General features: G+C 41.5%; 2 protein-coding genes and 1 pseudogene across 2 annotated transcripts in view; 2 read left to right on the forward strand and 1 right to left on the reverse strand.

The window, feature by feature from the left end:
- The window catches only part of LOC125154664 (cytochrome P450 3A12-like), an 83931-nt pseudogene extending 68799 nt beyond the window's left edge, over positions 1–15132 (forward strand).
- Positions 5522–26604, reverse strand: TRIM4 (tripartite motif containing 4). The gene is made up of 6 exons (XM_047837808.1): positions 25953–26604; positions 20604–20699; positions 19705–19935; positions 15084–15106; positions 14723–14820; positions 5522–11359 (listed from the first exon to the last, which is right to left on the reverse strand). The coding sequence occupies exons 1-6, from the start codon at positions 26343–26345 to the stop codon at positions 10773–10775; spliced, it is 1428 nt and encodes a 475-aa protein (XP_047693764.1). The 5' UTR covers positions 26346–26604; the 3' UTR covers positions 5522–10772.
- The window catches only part of AZGP1 (alpha-2-glycoprotein 1, zinc-binding), a 38144-nt gene continuing 37554 nt past the window's right edge, over positions 26344–26933 (forward strand). Inside the window, exons 1-2 of the mRNA XM_047839197.1 lie at positions 26344–26499; positions 26588–26705. Of these exons, the coding sequence (XP_047695153.1) occupies positions 26344–26499; positions 26588–26705 (274 nt within the window). The remainder of the gene's footprint in view (positions 26500–26587; positions 26706–26933) is intronic.

The following is a 26933-nucleotide window of genomic DNA, read 5'->3' on the forward strand; positions in this document are numbered from 1 at the left end:
AAGGGGAGAGCTACATTCTGATTTGTGCAGAAGATGTTTTCTTCACTGATGCATTCTCATTACCTAAAACAGAATTTGAGTTTTCTGACCACAGATAATTTTATGTAATCATATTACCAAGATAGGTTTGGAAAAAAGCCAGAAATTTAACACATCTGTTTTAATTTCTCTGTTCATAAATCCACATTACTTTATAATAATGTATATTAAACATTCAAGTTATACAATTAGAATATGACAAGTATTAAGGTACTCAAGAATTCCAATTAAGTAAAACGTGTTGTCTAGTGAAAATAAAATCAGAACGAGAGGTAGAGATGGTTTGAGTGTGAGAGAAATCCTTTTCTAATTGCTTAAAACATACTTGTAGGGACTTCTGGTTCTAAAGATGGAGTAACACAGGTGGGATTTTCCCTTCTGCCTGAAATTACTAAAAAAATGCACAAAATGTATGAAAAAAAACAATTTAAGATACAAAACATCAGATTTTTTAAAAGGACAGTGATCCCTGCCCTAAGAGTTTCCAGGTTTCAGTGCTAGAAGAAACCAGTGGAAGCAAACCAACTCCCTGAATTAAGAATATGGAGTTGATAGTCTGAAAATTCCATGCTTACTGGAATTTGTAGGTCAGACTATGCTAGAGAGAAAAAAAGCTGCACGGAGAGAAAAATCCAGAGATGTGCAGGAGCTTTCCCTCTTGTATTTAGCAAAGTATTGACCAGCATATGCACTTGATGCAACTACCCAACGCTTGGAAAAAGAATTACCTGAAAATATTGGGGGAACAGTACCTGGATCTGGACCAGGCCAGGAGCGGTGCCTGTTACCACCACCAAACCAGAAAAACAGTTTTAGAGTATTGGGTGCAATATGCAGAAGGGTCTTGAGTAATAATTAGACCTAGACTACACCCTGCTATGGTTCTGCCTAACAAATCCTAAAAAGCAAGCTCCAAAAGGATTCAATTCACAATAATTTAACTGCATTCCAGAAAAAAAGCTCAAGAATATTTGTAGGAATACAAAAATATCCAGAACATGGCAAGGTAAAATTCATAATGTCTAGCATCCAATAAAAAATTACCAAGCATGCAAAGAAACAAGAAAATATTACCCATCAGGAATAGAAAAAAATATGTGACTTGAAACCAACCCAGAACTGATACTCAATATACCAATTTAAGGTATCTTATTGATTATGTGGTTTAGAGCAGACATAATTAGCAAAGACATTGCACATATTACAACTGTATTCAATCTGTTCAAAATGCTAAAGGAAATATTAGGCATGTTAGTAGAGACAAGAAAGATAAAACACAAACACATATACATGTTTCTAGTGTTGAAAACTACAGTGTCTATAATGAAAAACACTCCAGAATAATTAGCAGCAAATTGGACATTGCAAAAGAAAATACCAGTATATGAAGACAGCATATAAACTATTCAGAATGAAACAAGATAGAAAAAAAAGTCTAAAAAATAATGAACAGAGCATCTGTGATCTTTAGGATAACCTCAAACAGCCTAATATACATATAACTGGAGTCCTGAAAGAGCAGAGATAGAAGGGCTAAAAAAAAATTTTTCAGGTGGGTGCCTGGGTGGCTCAGTTGGTTAAGTATCCTACTGTTGATTTTGGCTCAGGTTATGATTTCATGGTTCATGGGATAGAACCTTGTGTCAGGCTCTGTGTTGACAGTGCAGAGCCTGCTTGGGGTCCTCTCTCGCCTTCTCTCTCTGCCTCTCCCCCTCTCATGCTCTCTCAAAATAAATAAACAGACTTAAAAAAAAAGAGGGGTGCCTAGGTGGTTCAGTCAGTTAAGCATCTGACTCTTGATTTCAGCTCAGGTCATGATCTTAAGGTTCATGGGTTCGAGCTCCATGTCGAGCTCTGTGCTGACAGTTCAGAGCCTGCTTGGGATTCTCTCTCTCTCTCTCTCTCTCTGTCTCTCTCTCTCGAATAAAAATAAATTAAAATTAAAGTTAAAATAAATAAAAGAATGAATGAATGAGGAAATAATAAAACATTATTAGCTAAATAGACCAAATTGGGGGTACCTGGGTGGCTCAGTCAGTTAAGCTTCCGACTTTGGCTCAGGTCATGATCTCACAGTTCATGGGTTCGGCCCCGCATTGGGCTCTGTGCTGACAGCTCAGAGCCTGGAACCTGCTTCGGATTCCATATTTCCCTCTCTCTCTCTCTCTCTCTGCTCTTCTCCTGCTCACACTCTGTCTCTCGCTCTCAAAAATTAAAAAAAAAAAAAAGTTAAAAAAATAAAAATAAATAGACCAAATTGACACTTGTAGAACACTCCATTCAACAAAAGAATAATACACATATTTCAAGTGCATATGGAATGTTTATCAAGATAGACTATATTCTGGGCCATAATAAAATCATCAGCAAATTTTTTTAAGTTTATTTCTTTTGAGGGGGGAGAAGGGCAGAGAGAAAGGGAGAGAGAGAGAATCCCAAGCAGGCTCTACATGAGCCCGACGAGAGGCTTGAACTCACAAACTGTGAAATCAAGAGTCAGACATTTAACCGACTGAGCCACCCAGACACCCCAAGCATCAATAAATTTTAAAAGAATTTAAGTCATACAAACTGTTTTTCAGGTCACAATAGAATTAGAAATAATAACAGAAAGATCTCCAGAAAAATCTCAAATATTTCTTAATAGCATAACTCTAAATAGTGTATATCAAAAGATAAATCAGAGGAGAAATAAGTAGGTATTTGTTTTGTTTAAACCACTTTATTGAGGTATGATTGGCATACAAAAAGCTATACATATTTAATGAATAAAACTTGATGAGTTTGGAGATAAATGTACATACATTAAACCATCACTATAATCTATGCCATCTATACCCATCACCTCCAAAATTTCCTCCTGCCTTATTATTTTTTTGTGATAAGAACACTTAACGTAGGATCTCTTACCAAAATTTTATGTATACAATATCATATTGTTAACTATAGTATGTATGCTGTACAACATATCTCTAGGACTTATTCCTCTTGTATAACTGTAACTTTATAACCATTAACTAATACTTCCCATTTCTGCCTCCCCCTCCCCAGTCCTTTGCAACCAGCACTCTAATCTGTGCTCCTATGAGTCTGACTAGTTTAGATTACATAAATGTGTAAGTGGTATCATGTAGCATTTGTCCTTTTGGTTCTGGCTTATTTCACTTAACTGATGTCCTCCAGATTCGTCCATGTTGTCAAAAATGGCAGGACTTAAAGGCAAATAACACTTCACTGCATGTACATACCATTTTCTTTTTTTTTTTTTTTTAATTTTTTTTTCAACGTTTATTTATTTTTGGGACAGAGAGAGACAGAGCATGAACAGGGGAGGGGCAGAGAGAGAGGGAGACACAGAATCAGAAACAGGCTCCAGGCTCTGAGCCATCAGCCCAGAGCCTGACGCGGGGCTCGAACTCACGGACCGCGAGATCGTTACCTGGCTGAAGTCGGACGCTTAACCGACTGCGCCACCCAGGCGCCCCCCATTTTCTTTATCTATTCATCATGATGTCCATGATCTGATGGACATTTAGTTTTGCTTCCATGCCTTGGCTATTGTGAATAATGCTGCAATAAACATGAGTTTATTAATATCTCAAAGATTATTCTTTGAGATATTGATTTCAAGTCTTTGGGATATATAGTTAGAAGTGGATTTCTAGCTCATATGGTAGTTTTATTTTTAATTTTTTGAGGAACCTCCATACTACTTCCCATCTTTTGCTTTCTTGATAATAGCCATCCAAATCAATGTGATGCTATATCTGCTTGCAGATTTGATTTGCATTTCCCTAATGATTAGTCATGTTGAGCACTTTTTCATGTACCTGTTGGTCATCTGTATGTCTTCTTTGGAGAGATGTCTATGCAGAGCCTTTGCCCCCCCCCCTTTTTTTAATAGGGTTATTTTATTTTTGGCATTGAGTTGTAGAAATTCCTTATATATTCTGGTTATTAAGTCTCTATCGGATCACGGTTTGCAACTATTTTCTCCCATTCCATAGGTTGCCTTTTCATTTTGTTGATCATTTACTTTGCTGTGCAATGTTTTAACTTGATCTAATACCATTTATTTTGCTTTTGCTGACTGTGCTTTTGGTGTCATATCTAAGAAATGATTGCCAAGGCCAACATCAAGGTTTTACAGTTCCAGGTTTTACATTTAATTCTTTAAGCCATTTCACGTTTTTTGCATAAGGATCCAATTTCTCAAAAACCACTTCTTGAAGAGCCTATAATTTCCCCATTCTGTATTCTTGACACCCTTGTTGAAGAACAGTTGACCAAAATGTCAAATTTAAAATATTTATTTTATTTTATTAATTTGTTTATTTATTTATTTTGTTAGAGAGAGAGAGAGAGAGTGCATGCAAGCAGGGGAGAGGGACAGAGGGGAAGTGAGAGAGAGAGAGGAGATCTTAAGGAGGCTCCACACTCAGTGTGGGGCGCAACAGAGGGCTCGATCCCACAACCCGGAGCTCAATACCTGAACCAAAATCAAGAGTTGGACACTCAACCAACTGAACCATCCAAGCGCCCCTAAAATCTTTTATTTTTTAATAGAAGTATAGCTCTAAAGTGATCCAAAAGCTGAAATGAAATAAAACTTAATATTTTATTAACTCAAGACAGGAAAAGAGTATTAGATTAAAAGCAGAAAGGCAAAATTTAAAACAAGTTCATAGATTTAAACTCAACTATATCAATAATTTCATTAAATATAAATGGACTAAACAGTTCAACTAAAAGCGATTCTAAAAGAGATTCTTACAATGGGCAAAGAAGAAAGACCTGAAAGTGTATGTCATGCTAAATGAGAAACCAAAAATGGGATGACATGTCAATAAGCATTCCACACATCTATACTATGACACTGATAATGGTAAAACTAAGGAAAGACAAACTGTAACCTTCAATTTTTTTCAGAGAACTCTGATCCCTTTGACTCTGGAAATCTTTTCCATTTAAGAGTTATCTATCTTTGGAGTGCCTAGGTGGCTCAGTCGGTTAAGTGTCTGACTCTTGATTTTGGCTCAGGTCATGATCTCACGGTTCATGAGATCAAGCCCTACATCAGGCTCTGCACTGACAGTGTGGACCCTGCTCGGGATTCTCCATCTCCCTCTTTCTGCCCCTCTCCCCCTCAAAATAAACTTAAAAAAAAAAAGGAATTATCTATCTTCTGCATTCTTTCTTTTAACCCTGAAAATAGGCCAGATCATTGAAGAATAGAAGGCTAAAGTGTCAACATCTAGATTCTGGAGCTGTGATTTTCTCTTTCCTGAGTCTCTTTGGCTGCAGGAATGTAGTCTATAAGTTATAAGTCATTTTTCCAAAATCTCTTGAGTCTTCAGTTACTTGGCTTTATTCATTGTGTCTCCTTTCCACCTTTTTGTGTTGTTGTGTCAGTTCATACCCCCTTACACTTTCAATATACCAGAAGATGTTTAAAGCAAGTAAGTGTTTAAAGCATTAAAAGTAACAATGTATTGGGTTTTTATTGCGTCCAAAAAAAGTGAAATGTATGATAACAATAGAACAAGGACTGGAAAACAATTTCTACTATTATAAAGTCTCTTTCTACACATTGACATGTTACTTGAAGGTAGATTCAGATTTTTTCAACATGTATACTGTAAATCCCATGGCAATGACTAAAAAGGTTTTTAAAAGAAGTATCAATAATAAGTAGAGGAGATAAAATGAATTTTATTTTTTAAATATACAATAAAACTAGAGAAAGCAGAAAAAGGAAAAAAACTTAGAAAAAATTAAACTAATAAAAGAACTAGCAAAATAATATATTTTCATCCAACTATATCAAACAATAACTTTTTCTGTTGCAGTTTTATACATTTATTTGACAATCAGTGGTTAGTTCTCATCCACATCTATTACCTGTAGATTTTTGAAAGTGATGATGTGTACATATGTAACCAATGTGTGAAGCCTGTTTGATGAATCTTCATCCTTGCTGTTTTTTGGACAACCACACATGGACATGGTATGAAACATTCCTTATTCCTTTGGCCCACATTGGTATCAATGTGCACATCTGAAGTTCACATCTCCTTCATGGCAAATTTCCAAATTTCTTTGAGTGCCCAAAGGGCACACTTCTTGAAATCCACTCCATGGATACTTGTGAATATTGATGGTGTATTCTCTTGTCACTACCTTGATGATAGAAGAATAGCCCTTCCTCTCACCACCCTTCTCTGTGGGAGCTATTCTGCTGGGCCATGTTGGAAAGAAACAATAACTTTAAAGGTGAATAGTTTAAGAATAACAGTTAAGAATGGAAAGACTAGATGATTTAAAACAAAAACAAAAAAGCAAGGGGTCCTCCAGAAAAACAGAACCAATAAGATGGATGGATCACTGGCCATTGGCTCACGTCACCATGGAGGACAAGAAGTCCCACAATCTACTGTCTGCAAGCTGGAAACTCAGGGAAGCTGGTGCTGTAATTCAATCCAAGTCCAAAGACCTGAAAACTAGGAGAACTAATGGTGTAAGTTCCAGTTGGGGTCCAGAGGCTCAAGAATCGGGGATCAATGGTATAAGTCCCAGTCCACATCTGAAGGCCCAAGAATCAGAAGCGCCAATGTCCCCGGGGCAGATGGACGTCCCAGCTCATGCAGAGGAGAAACTTGCCTTTCTGTTCTATCCAGCTCTCCATTGATTGGACAATGTCTACCCACTTTGGTGAAAATGATCTTTTTTTTACTCAATGTATCAGTTCAAATGTTAATCTCTCCTGGAAATACCTTCACAGACACACCCAGAAATAATGTTTTACCAGCTATCTAGGCACCCTTTAGTCGAGCTGACACAATTAACCATACAGAGGTCTCACAAGAAGCCTATTTTAATATTATGATATATTATGACTTGCAGTTTCAGCTCCCACATTTAAAGAATTGGGAAGTCCTAACTCACATCCTTACAAGAAAAAGATGAGAAAACTGAAAAGTAATGGCTTTTCCTGCACTTATCAGAGAATTTAGGTTGCATGGCAAACTGCCACCCCAAAATCTGGATAGACAAGCAAGTCCACAGAGGCAAAGCTAAGACCTCCTTACCTGAAGCAAAATTCAACAGAGCTATAAACTTATAGGAATAAATAATGGTTTCAATGAAGATTGAGTGTGAGGTTGAGTGTGGGCTAGCTTAAGGGTGAGAAACTTCTTGGAGCTGCAGGGTTGGGCAGGGGGCTGGAGAGCATATATTCATGGGTTTAACTCCAGAAACTCCACCAAATTCTCAGAATGAAAAGTTGAGAAAGATCTCCTCCTATCAGAGTCAGGAGGGAGGAGCAACAGAAATCACTGAAAAATGTGCCTAGAATGCTCTACATAACAAAAGCCCAGTCTCCAGGGGAAAAGATCTTACCAGAGCCTTATCCACTGTCACACAGTGTAGACATTGGTGCTTAGAACACCAATGCATATACCCACCAACTTTGAGGGCGAGGCAGTGCAAGTCTAGGTTTAAATCTGAGAGAGTCAAGACCATCTGGAGAAAGTGTAGGATAGTTATTGCCAAACCATCTTCTGGAAAGTCTCTGAATTAGTCCCTCAGTTAGTTTCTGTGGTGAAATAAGCTTGAGAAATCCTGTGTAATAAATACCTCTTCCAATATGTCGTAACATGTTAACATAGTAAAGACTCAGAAAAATCCCTAAGTAACACTGAAAACTATTACAGTCCTGTTTGTCTATCAGAAGCATCATGAGTTTACTTCATTTTTAGTAAATATGATACCTGTGTCCCAACTCATACCTGAGGGGAGCCAATATCAAGACTCACAAAAGAGGCAAAAAAAAAAAAAAAAAAAAAAAAATATATATATATATATATATATATGTATTATATACACGTGTGTGTATATATATATATATGTATATGTGTGTGTATGTATATATGTATATATGTGTGTGTATATATATATACATATATATATATATACACATACATATATTAGGTGGAGTAAGAGAAGAATATTTTTCTCTGTAAAAGATGCAAGTTCTTTAATAATAGTGAAGGAAACCAGAATGTGTCAGCCCAAAATATGCCTCTTTAGCATAAAAATTATTTTGAGCTGAAGGCAATTAAGAGCAGCAAACCCAGAAAAAGCTCCCCTTTTTCTGCCTGCAGACAAGATATACATTCTCCTTTTGCTGGAGACAACACCAAAGAGGAATCTGCAAACATTTCCTCCATTAGTTTCCTCACATGCATTTACCTTCCCACAGACTGCCGCACCTGGAAGGCTAAGACGTTCCTCCTACGTCCTCCACAAATGTATTGTTCTTTATTAAAGGTACTACGTAAACCAGAATTCTAAGCCTCCACTTTGAGTTGCTCTTCACTTTAGGTTTCTCCTGCATGGTGTGTGCTGCGTGCGTTAGTAAACTGTTTTTCTCTTGTTAATCTGATTTCTTGTCAGAGGCCCAGCCAAAAACTTAAGACAGGTAGAGGTAAAGTTTGCCTCCCCTACGGTAGTATGACAGGGCTCATGAAGCCTTGAAAGAGGAGGAAATGGTCTGGAATCACTGCCACCAAAAATGTAAAAGGAAGTCAAGGGATGAAAAAATAAAGTTTGTTCACCAAGGAGTTCAAATAGCCCACTTGAAGTCAGAGAACAAGACTTTGTAGCAGAACCAGTCGACCTGGCTCAACAGCCCAGGAGGAGGATGGAGGAAAGGTAGTAATGAGTTTCCCAAGGACTGGAAACGAACAAGGCAGACACTGGGGAAAGTCCTGATGGGCAAGTGTATTTGCTTCCTAGGGCTCTGTGACAAGCCACAAACCAGCGGCTTAAAATAACAAAAGTTAATCATCTCACAGTTCTGGAGGCTAGAGGTCCCAAATCAAGGTGTTGGCAGGAGCATGTTCTTCCGGAAGCTTCTAGGGAAGGGTTCTTCCTTGCCTTTTCCAGGTTCTAGCAGCCCTCAGCTGGCTTGTGGCAGCATGACACCAATCTCTCCCACGGTCATTTTCCCTGTGTCTTCACACGGCACCTCCGTGTGCACCACAGATTATTATTACTATTATTATTAGGGTGCCAGTTACATTGGGTTAGGGCCCACCCTAATGACCGCATCTTAATTTCCAAATAAGGTCATATTCACAGGTAGGACTTCAACCTATCTTTTTAGAGGACCCAGTGCAACTCCTAACAGCAAGTACTTTAGAAAGTTAAGGAGAATTCAGCAGAAATCACTGAATGAGAGGGTTGCTCAGGCTGAAGAGAAAGACAAGCCAGGATGGGCAGAGACATAGGAGGGGAGGAGGGGTTAGGGAGGGTGCTATTAAATCACTGCCAGAAAGTCTACAGAAATCTGGGAGGAAACACATTAAAATGTTAGAAGTGGTGAAATTACCAATAACTTTCAGCTTTTTATACTTTTTGTATGTTCCGAATTTTCTACCATAAGTGGACAACTTTTACAGAGAGAAACAATCATTATTTTTAAAATAACTACCCAGTTCCTGTCACAATCCTGAGAGCTTATACTCTAGAAAACAAAGATAAAATGAGGGAAAACACATATAAATGGATAAAAATGTGTAACAAAATAAAAACCCAACACGAAGATGTTGCTGACATGCAATCTGCATTCAATAAATGCTCACAAAGAGCATTACAAAAACCAGAAGCTTACAAAGACCAGAAAAGGGCACAGGCTTTTACCTCAGACTGATCTGGATTTAATCCCAGCATTCCCATTTGCCAGCCAAACAATACCGAGTGAGTTACCCCAAAGGTCTGTTTTCTTACTTGTAAAAAGAGGATTTTAATTTCCATCTCACACCAAGCTTCTGCAGGAGTCGTACAAGAGCATTAATGAAGAGGCCAGAAGTGCAGTGTGAATACTTGGCAAGTGCCTCCCAATGTTTTAGATGTGACGTGAATACCTTGCATACACAACAGTAAGAATTTGATAGATAGAAACATAATCAACACTTGAGGGCGTAGGCATGGTCGGGTGAAGAAGAGTCATAGCCTGGGCAGAGTAAGGGAAGATTCCCTCACTTTCTGATTGGGAGGTATCAGTACTTACTGGAGAGTAGAGGAATTATGTGACTGAGCAGAAACAGTCTACAAATCTGTCAAGTTTCAGGAAAAGAGACCATCCTATACAAAAATGCAACCTGAATTGCCTTGTACACTGAGCGAGCAGTAACCTCCTCTGACAAGAAATTGGGGATTAAGGAAATTCCAACAGTCCAACAATGCTAGCAAAGCCCACATTCCCTCTTCCTTTCCACTGTCACTGTGCTCTCCTCAGTTCCAAGACAGCTACTAACGTCAGAAGAGGGGCTGTGTCTCCTTAAACACCTCTTTTTTAAAGCTACATGATCTTTCCCTAGAAGCATCCTGGAACATTTCTCATCCCAGCTCACTGGCCAGAATTGCCTCGCATTGGGGAGAGCTGCCTCTCCTGAAGCACAGGGAGGGTGTACACCAAACAGCTCAATGAGGAAGAACCAGAAGAGGAGGAGGGACATGGGGCAAGTGGGTGCTGGAAAGGCCACCAACAGGCTCCACCATACTTTCTGTGCACAGCACACACAGGGAGCTGAACAAGACATCAAATTAGAATCTGAATGGACAGTACTGATGCGCTACCTGGACCAGTATGTACAGAGTGAAAGAAGAGGGCCAAGGGATGCATGTCCCCAGGCTAGGGTACAGGCAAAGATTCCTGGGCAGGGGAAGACTCATTTCCCACCAGTCACTGCTGGGATGACTAAAGATGCTAACGGACTCAACCAAAAAAATGGCCGGAGGCAGGAGACGTGAGGACAAGAGAAAGTGTGTAGATGAGCTCCATCCACAGCGCTGTAGAAGGAGATGTCCCCAGCCTCGTGATCTAGGAAAACTCCCACCCGGTGAAGAGCAGGCTCTTGCTTGGTAGGACTTACAGAAAAGCTTATTAGGGGCCGGTAGCCAGCAGAACTCCAACAAATAGCCCAGATTCCCACATGGGGGGACATTTTTGAACTATCAACAATCCCCATGATGTCCTCCCGACATACCCCCACGGCAATCTCCAGGCTATCTCGGCTCTCAACTTCCCAGTAATGTTTCCCTGAAGTGAAAACGTTTTTTCCCAAAACACAGGGTAAGTGCTGAAATCTTTCCACAGACTGTGTGGTCTTCGGAGGGGTCCTCCATCCACTAACATAGCCCCACGCTGAGGAAAACAATGGCCAAGAACTGGCTGATGCTCCGTTTTTTACATATCTCCCTTCCTGGGAGAAGACAAGTTTGGGATGGGCCGTGTCTTCAGCTAGATTTACAGCCACTGCAGAGAAAATGAGAGCAGAGATTTATAATGCGACAACTTACCACCAAACCTCCCGAAATGCCCCTCTTTTCCAGCTTCACCCCATCCTTCTCCTAACAAGAACTGTTAGGGATGAGATACCCCACTGCCTCTCAACTGATCCTCAGCTGGGTGTGGCCTTAAGCAAAGTGAAATCTTCGTTTCCCTTCTGCTCTAAAAGATTAAGACCTAAAAACAGGGGGCTCATTATTTCATGGCCCCAAGTCTTCACAATCAGCATAAAGTTGGGAAAACACTAACAATTCTGACTTGTTGAATCAGGACCAGACCAAGATGGCTGACAGGCTGGTTCTTTGCCCTGGGACACAGAAAAGTCATCGTTAGCAAGTTTACTCTTTCCTGGTTCCAGCTGTTCACTGGGAAGCTCCACAGGCCCCAAACAGATCACTCAAAATGGAACTCACTATTCTGTGCCTTTCCATCCTCTTGAGACGAATACCCCTTCACATGCAGACATCTTGTCTTCTGTGTTCTCTGTGGTGTAACAGCACTACCTTCACCCAGACAACTCACACTTTGAAATCTTGAGGTTATCTGACTCCTCTCTCCCTCTGACCTTTGATGGCTTATTAGTCACCAAGTCCTATCAAATCCACCTTTGGAAATACCACCCAGGTTCCTTTCCTCCTCTCTGTCTTCACTGCTACTGTCTTCACTCAGACTTTCAGCACCTCCCACTTTAACGGTGTCTCTAACTTCCTCCCTGGCCTCCCTGCCTCCCAATTCTCTTCCCTCCCAGACTCTCCATGTCTCTCTAGTTTCTCAAGAGGATTTTTTTAATCAGAAATGGATGTTAGGTTTTGACAAATGTTTTTTCTACATCTACTGAGGTGATCATATAGTTTTCCCTTTTTCAGTTTTCTAATGTGGTGAATTACACTGATTTTTCAAATGTTAAACCAACCCTGCTTTTCTAGAATAAAACCCATTTGGTTGTGATGCATTATCTTTCAATATGTCGTTAGGTTCGATTTGCTAAAATTTTCTTTAGAATTCTTCTGTCTGTGTTCATAAGGGACGGTGATCTATAGACCTTTTCTCTCATAATGTCTTTGTCTGATTTTGGTATCATGATAACACAGGCCTCGTAGAATTATTTTTGAGAGAGAGAGACACACAGGGAGACACACAATCTGAAGCAGACTCCACGCTCTGAGCTGTCAGCACAGAGCCCGACACGGGGCCCGAACTCACAAACCGTGAGATTATGACCTAAGCAGAAGTTGGACACTTAACGGACTGAGCCTCCCAGGTGCCCCTGGAGATTTCTTTCTTAAATGTTTGGCGAATTCAGGGAAATATGATGTCATCTTTATTTTTCCATTGTAAGTAACGTCCTTTTTCTCTTCTTGCTTTGGAAATTTTCTCTTAACACTGGTTTTGGTGTAGTTTCCATCCTATTTCTTATTCTCTAGGGCTTGCTGAGCTTGTGCGATCTGTGGACTTAGGGTCTTCATCAAATTTGGAAAATTTTTGGCCATTATTTCTTCAGATATTTTTTCCTATCTCATCCCCATCCTGTTCATCTATTCAGGGACCCCAATTACCACATGTAAGGCTGCATGATATTGTCCCCCAGCTCACCAATGCTTTTTTCATTTTGTAAGGCTTTTTCCTGAGCATTTCATTTTGTAGTTTCCACTGCTTCATCTTCAAGTTCACTCACCTATTTCTCTGTAATATCTAATCACGTATTAATCTCAACCAGTGTATTCTTTGTCTCAGTCACTGTGGTTTTATCTCCAGAGGTTTGATCTGGGATTTTTTAGATCTTCCACGTCTCCAAATGCCTCTTTACAGGATAGTTATAATAACTGTATTATAAAGTCCTTCGGAGCTTATTTTAATATCTGGATCAATCCTGGTCAGTCTCAATCGATTATTTTTATTATGGGTCATGCCTTCCTAACTTTTTGCATACCCGGTAATCTTTGGATACCAGGCATTGTGAACTTAGATTGTTAGGTACTCATTTTTAAAATTCTCATGGTTTGTCTCAGGATAAAGTTACTTGGAAATAATGTGATCCTTTTGGGTCTTAAGCTCATGACTTTTAAGGTGGGCCCAAAGCAGTACTCAGTGTAGGATTAACTACTCTCTACTAATGAGGCAAGATTTTCCCAGGAATTAGGAGTTTTCCAGTCTGGCTGGTAGGCACAGGCATTGTCTAGGCCCTGTGGGAGCACCAGGAACTGTTCCTTCTAATCATTTTGGAAACGGCCTTCCTCAGCCTAAGGTAGTTTTTCACAAGCATATGCTAAGCATTACTCTGCTGAATACTCAGGGGGCACCTCCATAGATCATCGGGGTTCTCTCTATAGACGGCCCTCTCCTCACCAATACTCTGCCCAGTACTCTGCAAGTTCTCACTGCTTTGTTCTCCCTGGACTCAGCCCCATTCCTCAGCCTGGCTCCACCTCCACTACCCCTCCCTGCAGTAGCCTGAAAGCTCTTTCAAGGCTAGAGGCTGGAGCCATCATAGAGCTCACCTCATTTGTTTCACATTTTTCAGGGGTCCTTGGCCTGCACTGCCTGATATCCAGGGTTGGGAAAACTGTTCTCTTCATGTACTGTATCTGTTTTCTTTTAGTTTTCTTAGTTAGCTAAGTTTTAGGCTGAGGAGTAAATCCAGTCCCCATTACTTCATTTTAGCTGGAAGTAGACACCTACCACATGGAGATGTGCATGTGAGAACCAGCTATGTAGTTCTGACAACACCTATGTGCCTTGGTGCTTCCCTGGAGATCCAGTAAGTTTATCTTCAGACTTTCCTATGCTCATCTTCTCAACCTCAGCTCCTGCCTTTTCCCACAATGCACCTTATGGTTTAGTCACATTGGATACCCTCCCCTCCATTTCCTCCACACCTTGGCTCACACTGCTCCCTCTGGTTACATGAATATGCCTCCATTTTCTACTTGGCAAACTCCTACTCACGCCTCAAATCCCAGATCAATGTCACCTGTGTGTGAACCCCCCCCCCCACTTCACCCCCAACAGAGCTCTTTCTCTGTACTTCCATATTTTATTCATACTACCATAAACAGTAGATCCCACTATGTTACAGTAAGTGATATGGGTCTGCCTCTCCAGTTTGCTTAAATTTTTAGGCCTTTTTCTTTCTGTATCACTGGCACCTTATAACCCACAGTATATGTTAAGTAAATGCTTCTTGAATGAAGCACATATCTATGTATTCCTAAGTAGTTTTTACCACTTTTCATGCTAGCTGTATGCTCTGTTTCCTCTTTCCTTTCCAGGCTTTTCTCATTGCTTATTCTCTTATTTTAAAGATTTCTAGGGAGCTCCAACCTTGCTCACCTTGGAATCGCTTCAGCATTTCCTTCATCATGGGTATCTTGCACACAGTCTTCACTGTTAGAACTTCAGGGGAATAGTTCACATCCTGGTTCTCACTCCTAAGAAAAGTACAGAGGGTTGCTCTTCTTAAAGGGGACAACTCAGGCAGCCAAGACCCCCAACTCCTGAGGAAGGTTCCAAGCCCAAAGCTCACACCACCACTCTCCCATTCCCCCTTGCAAAAGTCAACAGTAAAATCCCTCCTCCACGGACTCCCAGGGTGTGCCCAGACTGTTCTATGGAGCCCAGGCCTGTTTCCCCTCTCGTCAGCGTGTATCTTTACCATTCCACTCAGGCCCCATAAGAAAGCAGCCGCTCATACCTGGTCAACACATCTTTTGGATTCTGTGAAGAGAAGAAAAACATAAGTAAGTTATGCCCCTTCCTCCTGAGATCTGGTACTCAACTTCGGGAGCAGGTATTTTTCTGTCAACCGCTTTTGTCAATGTCATGTATGCTCTCATGCTGCCAAAGCCAATGGACAGATACATGGAGTCTTTTTCTTCATGTGACCTCTCTGCACCATCTGACAATGTTAACCAATCCCTGAAACCCTATTCTTTCTCCTTTGCCACCATGACACTAACTCTCTCCTGGCTTTTTGCCTACTTCTCCATCTATTCTCTTTCAGACACAGACATTAACAAGTGTTGCTTGAGGATGTGGTAGGAACATAAAATGGCTCAGCCACTTTGGAAAACAGTTTGGCAATTTCTAAAGAATTAAATATAAATATATGACACAACCCAACAATTCTGCTCCTACTATCTACCCAAGAGAAATGAAAATATATGTCCACACAAAGAATGTCAGGCAAATGTTCACGGCAGCATCATTCCTAACAGTCAAAAGGTGGAAACAACCCAAATGTCCATCAACTGAAAAGAGAAACAAAACTTGGTATAGTCTACGATGAAATACTATTCGGGGATAAAAGAAAAAAAAGGAATATAAATACAATACTAATATATGCTATAATACGAATGAACCTCAAAGACATTATAAATGAAAGATTCCATACACAAAAGACCACATTATTATATGACTCTGTTTATATGGTATATTTCAAAAAGGGAAATCTATATAGTCAGAAAGTAAGTTGTCTAGGGGCTGGAAGCAGGAACAGAGATTAACTATAAATAAGCACAAAGTGATCTTACTGGGGTGATGGAAATGCTCTAAAACTGGACTTTGGTAAGGTTTCCACAACTAGGGAAAATTATAAAAATCACTTATTTAATGATAAAAAGTACACTTTTAAGTGTATGGGTATATGTATGGGTGAATTATAAGATATGTACATTACACCTCAAGAAAGCTTTAAAAAAAAACAAGTGTATCAAAATGGTTAATTACCACATGAAAAAGTGCTCAACCACATTAGTCATTTGCAAAATTCATCTACCCTTTGGAAGGAGGAAAGGGGTGCTGACTGAGGGCCTGAGCTAACATTCTATACCATTCAGCTAAAAGTAAAGAGCTGACAATTCTAAGCACTGATGATCACACAGAGCCACTGATCTCTCTCACACTGCAAGTAACAGTGTAAACTGATACAATCACTTTGGAAAACAGTTTGGAATCATCCGTTTGGAACCAACAGATGCCCTGTGACTCGGAATTGTTTTCACAGGTACATAACTGACAGAAATGTGGACACATGTACACCAAAAAAGACATGTTCATAACTGCTTTTTTGTAACAATAAAAACTAGAAACAACCCAAATTTTGCTAACAGTAGAGTGAATGGTATTTTTGGTATATTAGTACCATGGAATACTACAGAACAGGGCCTTCAACCTGGCACTATTAACATTTGGGGCTGGAAAAGTTTTTGCTGGGAGCTGGGGGGAGGTGTCTTCTGTGCATTATAGGATGTTTAGCAGCATCCGTGGCCTCTACAAGCCAGACACCGGTAGTAGCCACCCTCATGTTGTGACAACCAAAAATGTCTCCAGCACTGCCCCCTGGGGGAGCAAAATCCCTCCTGGTTGAGAAGTTGTACACAGTGATGGAAACAAATGTCTGCTGCCACCTACGACAGCCTGGGTGAACTTCACAACATAATGTGGAGCAAAAGCAGCAAATACTGAAAGAGTTGTACTCAGAAACAGACAGAACAGTGTGAGAAGTCTGGAGGGAGAACACCCTCAGGGAGAAGGGAAGGGGTGTTGACTGGGGCACGCAGCGGGCGCCTGGCAAGCTATTCATGTTCTATTACGTGACTTGGCTGGTGGGTCCGTGGGTGGGTCACTTGGTGATAATCTGTCAGGTTTATGATTTATGCATTTTTCTCTATGGATGTTATACCAAAATGTTTTTAAACATGTTTATTTTGTTATGACAGTAAAAATGATGTTGCCCGAATCCATGGACACAAACAATACTTAAAGGTGAAAGTATAGTTTAAAAACATTTACCAGCAGGGGCACCTGGGTGGCTCAATCGATTAAGTGTTCAACTCTTGATTTCAACTCTCAGCTCATGAGGAGATCAAGCCCTGCATCGGGCTCTGTACTGACAGCACAGAGCCTGCTTGGGATTCTCTTTCTCCCTCTCTCTCTGTCTCTCTGCCCCTCCCCTGCTCACACACACACACACACACACACACACACTCTCTCTCTCTCTCTCTCTCTCTCTCTCAAAATAGATTAAAATAAACTATAAAAAATATAAATAAATAAATAAATAAATAAATAAATAAATAAATAAATAAATTTACCAGCAAACAAAAGGGTCAATGTAGATGAGCTAGGCATGCCAGCTCCAGAGGCTGAGAAAGAACTATAGAGCAAACCCAAGAACTAATAAAAAAAAATAATAACAAAAACAATAAAAGCAGATATTAATGATTTCACTGCATTATTTGTAGTGGTAATGGTGTTGGGGCAACCTGGGTTTCCAACTTTGGAAGAAGGAACTGACAAAATGTGGTAGGTAGACACGTGGGTTCAACGTACTGTATAGATAGCAACAGGCATGGATCTTAAAACATAGTACCTAAGGGGCGCCTGGGTGGCTCAGTTGGTTAAGCGTCCGACTTCGGCTCAGGTCATGGTCTCACAATTCGTGGGTTTCAGCCCCACATCGGGCTCTGTGCTGACAGCTCAGAGCCTGGAACCTGCTTCAGATTCTGTCTCGTTTTCTCTCTCTCTCTCTATCTCTACCCCTCCCCCTCACACTCTGTCTCTCAAAAATGAATAAATGTTAACAAAAATTAAAAGAAAACAAAAACATAGTGCCTAAGGAAAGAAGCAAGAGATGGAATGCAGCAAGATTAAATCATTGCATAAATTAAAAATACATAAACCAAAGCAATACTGTACATTGTATAAGAACACATTCAAATGAAAAGATAAAAATTAGGTACAACAGAATTTTTTTTCAATATTTCCATAGTTCTTTTTTTTAAGGTGTCTATACAGTTCTAAGAAGAAAAGAAGTGAGTTATAGGCTAAAAATGATGAAATAAAGAAAAAATAGATGGATAAGTGAATAGATTAGTAAAATAAGTTCTCTTAGGCTGAGATTCTATAATCCAGTTCTGTCTTCTTTAATCATTTCCCTACCGTTGCACTTATATTGGCTGATATATATTTTGTAAGTATTCTGCTGGTTCATACGTATCTTTGAGGTTTCAGATTCTGAGTAGATATTAAACCTCTATTTAAAAAATTGTTCCAGGGGCGCCTGGGTGGCGCAGTCGGTTGGGCGTCCGACTTCAGCCAGGTCACGATCTCGCGGTCCGGGAGTTCGAGCCCCGCGTCGGGCTCTGGGCTGATGGCTCAGAGCCTGGAGCCTGTTTCCGATTCTGTGTCTCCCTCTCTCTCTGCCCCTCCCCCGTTCATGCTCTGTCTCTCTCTGTCCCAAAAATAAATAAAAAATGTTGAAAAAAAAAAATTTAAAAAAAAAAAAAAAAAAAAAAATTGTTCCAATGTGTTATTTCAAAGATTCTGCTGAATATACATTTGGATATGTAACTGGAACATCGTGGCTTAAGCAAGCTGTAAAAGTTGTAGACAATTCTTGGAAATCATTACATTAACATAAGCTATAATACCCTTCCCCTAGCAATTTCTTGCTGAAAATAACTGGTGAGTGGGTCCATGTGTCTCTCTTCCTTAAAGGTAGAGCAGAATGTTGTATCCTGGTGAGGAAAAAAGAGTAATCACAGACTGAAGCGCTCTTCAACAATTCTTTCCTCCTCAGTCACATGATGTGGAAGAGAGATTCTGAGGGATCTAAGACAGTTACAAATATTGGATCCTATCCAAAAACTTGCTGAGGATATAAAGGTAAAGATTATATAATAAACTGCCTTAAAGTCCCAAATCTAAGTGCTAATGAATTACTTTTTTTTTTTTAAGGAGGCTTTATGCCCAAATGGGGCTTGAACTCACAGCCCTGAGATCAAGAGTCACATTTTCTACTGACTGAGCCAGCTAGGCGCCCCTAAGTGCTACCAAATTAGAATTATAACTTTTTAACAGTTGCCAGATATTAGAAATTATTTAAATGAATATACCTATCAAAATCTGAGGCTAAGAGCAAAGTTATTAGCAAGCTATGATTATAATGATTAAAAATTAGTAAGGAAGACAAATTTATCTTAAAAACTACTGATACAGTTATCTCCTTGGTGATTGTAGGTTTGCTTTATTTTACTATTTTAACAAAGAGTCATAAATGTATAAGTAACATGAATGGAAAAGTCTTAGATGTGCTTCAGACCCGAGGCAAACCAAGCGAACCTGGGTATCTCCACAGCACCTGAGCTCAGCATACCTAAATGTTGCGTTAATTTCCTCTGAATGGTGAATCTTTGACTCTTTAATTGTATAGTGACAGTAGGAACACAATTATCAACAGAGAGAACACATTTCCTCTATTAAACCCACTCACCAGGAAAGACAAGAGGGAGTTCAGTGTGTGACTGTCTCACCTGCAGCAACTCCAGGGTGGGGCTCTGGCTCTTCCTCCCGACCTCTAAGATGAGCTGCTTCAAGGAAGTGATCGTCTGATGGAGCTTTAACGTGTTCTCATTCTGTTTCTTCTTCGTCTCTTCTTCTTCTTTGCTCAGTCTCTGAAGAAACAGTTGCTCTTCTTCGGCCAGGAAGTGGTGCAGCTTTGCAAACTCTGCACCGAATCTCATTCGCTGGTTCTTCATCTTCTCCTGCGGCCACATGACACTTGCTCAGTCCTTGTCCTGCCCTTGCTCCTAAATTCCATGCACGTGACTCCCCAACAGTCCATGGCCCCTCCATCCCAATCACCTCCTCCAGAAAGCCCCTGCCCACCCTCCACAAATTCCCGCTAATTTATTTATACTCACTTGGTATCTTTGTACTGGCCTGTATAGTATTAGTTCATTCTTTGTGACACTTGAGGCTCTACTACTGACAGCAATGCCTTGTTTGTGTACTTTTTAAACTAAAACACACTTTCACATCTATTACTTAGTTTAGCCTCCAGAATACCTACTGTTTGGTCTCATTAAGCTTTAGATGTGCTTCTGTGCGTGCGCATCATGCCTCCCAACTAGACCAGTATCTCTGAAAGCAAAGTCCATTTACTTTCCATGATGCCATGGACTCAGACCACCCATAACCTAGGAAGTATATTTAGGAAAAAGTGGGAAGGAGAGGGGTACCACCCTAGAGAGATGGGGATGAAGTATGTGGTACTGCCATTGCCCAAAGCCACAGGTCAGTAGAGACACACACTTCCTGATCTATCACCTTATCTGCAAGGGGCCTGACCACTCTTAACATCATGCAAGCTCCTCCCAACAATACCGAAGGGTCTCAGGGACAAGAAAGGCTCAACCGATTCTGCTATTACCTTCCACTCAGTAGCATTTTTCACTTCCATGTCCTGCAAATGCATGGCTTTCTTCATCTTGGCCGTCAGACTACACTGAGTCTCAAGAAGTTTCTCCTGCCAGCAGAAACACATATCAGAAAGCATCTCTGCAAACATCTTGCTTGTTCAAGAGCTGAACAGGCAATGAGATTGAGAAAACGTTGAAGACAGTTACAGAATTAGGCATAAAAAGTATTCTGATCTGAAATCTTTGCAATACTCTATAGAGCCTGCCTATTAAGTTGGCAAAAAATTAAAACTGTTAGAGGCTTAATAAATACCTTGTACTGGTGAGGGAGGCCTCTGACACTATAATAGTAGGAGACTTTTATAAAAAGGTGCCATCCTTTTGAAGGGCGACTGACAGGATTTAAAACCATCTGAAATGTGCATAATCCTACTTCCAATAATCTGTGCAACAAGACACCAGCAAAAATAATATGTATAGGAATGTTCACTGCAGCAGTATTCATTATCCATTCATGGGGAATTATTAAATAAATTATGGTATATTGATACTCTGTGCCAATCTCAGGTAGCTCTCTCTCTATATTGATGTGTTTTATTAAGTAAAAAAACTACACTGTAAAACAATAGTATTATATAAGTCTGTTTTGAAAAGAACAAATACACATGTATCTGTGCATGGATGTGTGCATTTAAATAGAAGAAAAATCTGGAAGAACATACACCTAAAGATTAACACGGGTTATTTCTGGGGAATAGAAATGGCTTGGAAGTTTGGGAGGGTGGGGACTAAAACTTTTATGGATTTCGGTCTTGATTTTAGAATTTAACAACCTGAATGAGCTATTAAAAAGTAAAAGGAGTCGATCAGCATTAACAAAAATGGCTGTGGAGGGGCAGCACCTGGTAGCATAAGGTCAGCCATGACCTCAGACAGAAGCACACGGGTTAGACACACATGGGCGCGCGCGCGCGCGCGCACACACACACACACACACACACACGAGGAAAACCAGCAAGAACAGATGACCAAATGGCTGTGAGAGGAAGGAGTCCAGATTTTGCCCCTGGGTTCTGGCTTGACAACTAGAAGGACTGTGGTCTATTTACCAAATAAGGAAATACAGGGAAATGAGCAGTATGTAAATGGAAGGGGGGGAATTAAATTCGACTTTACTAAATTGAGTTTGGGGGGGGGGGGGGTGTCCCTGATGAGTACAGTTAACAGTTAAGGGTCAAGAGATCTGAGCTGCAGAAGTAGACTGAGGGGGGAGGGTTAGAGCACAGGCAGCAGGTGCAGCCAGGGTGTGAGTAAAATCCCCCAGTAAGAGTCTATCAAGAAGGCAATACAGGCTGGAACAAGGAACAACCACACTTAAGGGGTGTGCAGAGGACAAAAACCCTGCCAAGAAGCTAAGCTGAGTGGTGGTTGGTGAAAAACCCAGAGGGGATGTTTTCTCATACACCAAAGGAAGAGAAAATTTAAATAAAAACCAGTGAATACCGTCAAATGCTGAAGAGTGGCCTAGGGCAGCTTTCTGGAAGTGTGAATATGTGTCAAAATAAAAAGCTCAAAGGAAAAAAAAATGAACAGAACTAAGAAATAAGCAGGGCAAGTTTTTTTTTTCTTCCCTAGGAGAATAATGAAAACCAGTCGGTGTCACTTTTCTTCCCACACTTACAAATGACAATGTCTACAGCAAAATGAAGTCATTGGAAAGAGCGACACCACCAAAACTGGTGAAGGTGTGGAGCTGCCAGAGCTCCCCCACGGCCACATGGTGCTGGTGGCTGTGCGAAACAGAACCACCACTCTGGGGAAAGGTCCGGCGTCAAACTAAGCATACATCAATCCCAGGCCCAGCAGTACAACTTCTAGATACGGGAAACATGAAAGTGTGCATCTATAAAAATACCTCTATGAGAATACTCATACCAGCTTTATTCATAAAAGCCAAAAACTGGAAACAGCCCAGGTATGCAGTGATGGAAACATGGATAAGCCAACTGCGGTATGTTCATAAAATGGAATACGACTCAGCAGGAAAAAGAAACAGGCTACTGATATGCACAAAATGGGTGAATCTCAAAATCGATACGCTGCGCAAAAGGAGCCCATATAAAGGAGTACAGACTATTCTTCCCACTTTCATGTTTGCTTGGAAATTGCATAGTGAAATGTTGGAGGGGGCAGATGAAGCTAGGTTGCAAAGGGATTCCATTCACATGAAGTTCCACAACAGGCAAAAATAATCGTCAGTGCAAAAAGATTAGAACAGTAGCTGGGTTGGGAAGAGGGAGCAGATTAACTGGGAGAGAGGATGGAGGAGCTTTCTGCAGTGATGACAATGTTCTTTTTTTTTTTTTTTTTTTTTTGTCTTAAGATTTAAGTAAGCACCACACCCAATGTGCAGTTCGAATTTACAACCCTGAGATCAAGAGTTACACGCTCCCCTGACTGAGCAGCCAGGCACCCCAGTAATCTTTATTGTCTTTATCTTAAGAAGGGCTTAGGGTGCCCAGGTGTATGCATTTGTCAAAGCTCAGCAATGTACACTAAAGACATGCATATTTAATTATATTAAATGTGACTTCAAAAACCACCACTAATGCTAAATGTGGTTGGTTGGTGGTAAGCATGCTAAAGTATAGGAGGAAGTGGACTATCTGCAATTAACTTTAAATGCCTCAAAAGGAAACAAGAATTGATGGATGCAGAGAACAGACAGATGGATAGATAGGTGATAAACAGAGTAAAATGCTAATGGCAGAACCTAGATGTGGGTATACTGGTATTATAAACTTCGTCAAACATTCATGTTTGCTTGGAAATCGCATAGTGAAATGTCGGGGGGTGGATAAAATTAGGTTGCCAAGGACTTCCTATAGTTCTGTTATACGTCACAAAATCACCTGTGTTATTTTCTTTCTTACACTATGCTTTCTAATATTATATAATCTACTTATTTCCTCTAGTTGTTAAATAGGTATATAATCCTGCTATTTGGAAAGTTATTTCAAGTAATTTTATTCCTTTATCAATTATACAACTGCCACTCTGTAATCACTGTCAACTTCGATGTATATGGGAGGACTGCAATCAGATAAGTAGTTCTTTTCAATGTGATCAAGATTTTTTTTTAAGTTTTCACTTTTGTTTAATCATGAAAAAAATATTGGGGGGGCGCCTGGGTGGCGCAGTCGGTTAAGCGTCCGACTTCAACCAGGTCACGATCTCACGGTCCGTGAGTTCGAGCCCCGCGTCAGGCTCTGGGCTGATGGCTCAGAGCCTGGAGCCTGTTTCCGATTCTGTGTCTCCCTCTCTCTCTGCCCCTCCCCCGTTCATGCTCTGTCTCTTTCTGTCCCAAAAATAAATAAACGTTGAAAAAAAAATTAAAAAAAATATATATTGGGGTGCCTTGGTGGCTCAGTCAGTTAAGCATCCAACTTCAGCTCAGGTCATGATCTCACGGTTCATGAGTTCAAATGTTTATTTATTTTTGAGAGAGAAAGACACAGTGTGCGAGTGGGGGAGGGGCAAAGAGAGGAAGACACAGAATCTGAAACAGGCTCAGATTCTGTGTCTTCCTCTCTTTGCCCCTCCCCCACTCGCACACTGTGTCTTTCTCTCTCAAAAATAAATAAACATTTTTAAAAATGTTTAAAAATAATAATGAAAAAATATTTTAAATAGAACTTTTCAATTTTTAAAAGCCCTTAACAATTCCAGTATTTGCGAATTATCCTGTATTGCTGGTTGTATTCCAAGATTCTACCTAAGTCTTTTTGAATCCTACTACAATTGAGATCTGAAAAGGGGCCCCTGAATGAAAATAGTAATTCCAGGGAGATTAGAAAAATCCTTCCCTACAATAACAGAAACTGCCAGGAGGTGGCAGGAGGGCAACACCAAGCAGTTCTCCAAACTTAACTGCCACCTTCCTCTCTCCCTCTACCCTCCAAAAATATTAAGCAACTTCCAGTCCTCTCACATTGATCACATGCCATTCCAAGCAGCCATGCTGAATATGCTGTTCCTTTGGCCTGAATATCCTCTCCTTTACCTATCATACTCACCCTTCAAAAGTGAGTTCATGTTCAACTCCGTGAAGCCATTTCTCCTCAGACCTTCCATGTACTCGATACAAACTTGAATAACTCACTTACATACTGAACTTATTGGTCTACATGCTTATGTACCCTACAAGACAAGGCTCCTGTCCTTCTTATCCATTTATGTCCAGATTCTAGAACAATGCCTGGCCTACAGTAAGCATAAATAAAGGTTGCTGAGTGAAGGGGTGGATGTATACTTCATAGTGCTACTTTGCATATTTCCTGTTTGTAGTCAGTTGATAAAACTGTATGGCATTTCATAGTTTACAAAATACTTTAACTTGTATCATTAAACTTGTGTTTTCAACCAGTACTTACTAGATACCAATTCTGTTGGAGACCACTGGAGTTACACCATCAGTATAGAAGGGGGTAGGGCTACTCTGGAAAGGATGATGAAGGAAGGTCTTCAAGCTAAAAGCTAAAAAGATGTAAAGGATGGAAGGTGTGGGTAGAGAAAGAGAACAGACTTGAAACAAAAGAAGGCAGTGTGGCTGGAGTAAAGTAAGATAAACTGCTTTATTCCAACTGAAGCGCCTTAATCCATAAAATAGGCAGGACAGATTAATCTCCAAATTCAAACAGTAAGTGATTTTTCCCAACTGATGAAGGAAGCTAGTATCAAATCCCGGCCTCGCACTTCAAGCCAGGCTTTTCCCAAATCATCAGTTGTCTATAAACCCTGTAGATATACACCTGCACTGTCCAATACACCATCCATTAGCCAGGTGAGCACCCAAACTGTGGATAGTTCGAATTGACATGTGCTGTAAACGTAAACACAGATTTCAAAGTCCTATTACGAAAAACGTAACTAAAATGTCTCACTGATAACTTTTCATAGCGATTGATGTCAAATGATAACACTTTGGAAAACTGGGTTAAATAAAACATATTATTAAAATTAGCATCACCCGTTTGTTTTAACCACTAGGAAAGTTTTATTACATCGTGTTTCTATTGGGCGGCACTGGTATACACCCCCTCGGTATGACTGTCTTAACTAGGAGATCCCAAAGGCCAATACTTTGAAAATTCTATGCAGACCCTCCCCATCCCAGTTTTAACCCCAACTCTGAGATCTGTGTGTCGCTTAATTTCTTCGCACAGGTGGTGGGGGGCGGGGAAGGTCGTACTTCCAATGGGCATTGCAGCCACCTCGTAGGTCTCTCATGACAATGGCCTACGACATGACATGACAATGGTATTCCGGGAATACCGGCAGCCCCGCTCCGGCCGGCTCACCCGGTAGCTGGCGAAGGCCTCGTCGATGGGCGCCATGGTGTGCGTCTGGTGCTCCTGCGACTCCCTGCACACCAAGCACACGGGCCGCTGGTCGTCCTCGCAGAAGAGCCGCAGCGCTTCCCAGTGGCGGCCGCACAGGCCGGGGGGCACGGGGCCCTGACGCCGGCGCCGCGTCTTCTCCGTCAGCCGGGCCAAGGCCCAGTTGGGCCGCAGCGCCGCGGGCGCCGACGGCTGCCGGCACTCGGGGCAGGGGAACGCGCCGCCGCCCGGCGCCCAGCTGCGGTGCAGGCAGCCGCGGCAGAAGTTATGGCCGCACTCGATGGACACCGGGTCCTCGAAATAGTCCAGGCAGATGGAGCAGGTCAGGTCTTCCTGGAGGTCTTCGGCTTCCATGCCGATTCTCCGCCCCCGGGTCGGGATCCGACGCGAGGCGAGGGACTGCGGGCGGCGGGGAGGGGAAAGTGCCGTCTCTCCTCCGGGGCCTCGGGACCAGTCCCGGAGCGCGCTGGCCAACCGGCGGCCCCTCTGCGCGCGCCGCGGGGCCCGAGCGCGAGCCCGGCAGCCTCGGGGTTTCGGCTACTAGAGGGCGCCGCGGGGCACGACGGGACGCGGGCTGCCCCTCGGGCCAACAATAGAGATGCGGAACTTGCTCCGGGACGCCTAGAGAGGACCGGAGGAGCCCTCGCGAGCCGAAGCTGGAGGAGCAAAGCGAGGCGGCGCTAAGGAGTTTGACCTGTCCTTCACGTTGGAGAGGTGAGGTCAAGTTCTGGCGTCCTTGGCGAGCTGCAGTCGGGCGGGCGTTCTGGGAGTGCTGCAGCGCCAGGGCCTGGGGTGAGCGAGGTCTGTGCAGCTGGGCGTGGAGTGGGGGCGAATGAGGCGCCGGGCCAGTTTAGGCTTGCTCTCCCTGAAGTCCGTTCTTTACATTCAGCCTTCATTCTTGGCCTCCACCCTCAAGAGCTAGTCGAGTTCTTGGAAAGGCAG

Source organism: Prionailurus viverrinus, chromosome E3, assembly GCF_022837055.1.
Source record: "Prionailurus viverrinus isolate Anna chromosome E3, UM_Priviv_1.0, whole genome shotgun sequence".
NCBI classification, from domain to species: Eukaryota; Metazoa; Chordata; class Mammalia; order Carnivora; family Felidae; genus Prionailurus; species Prionailurus viverrinus.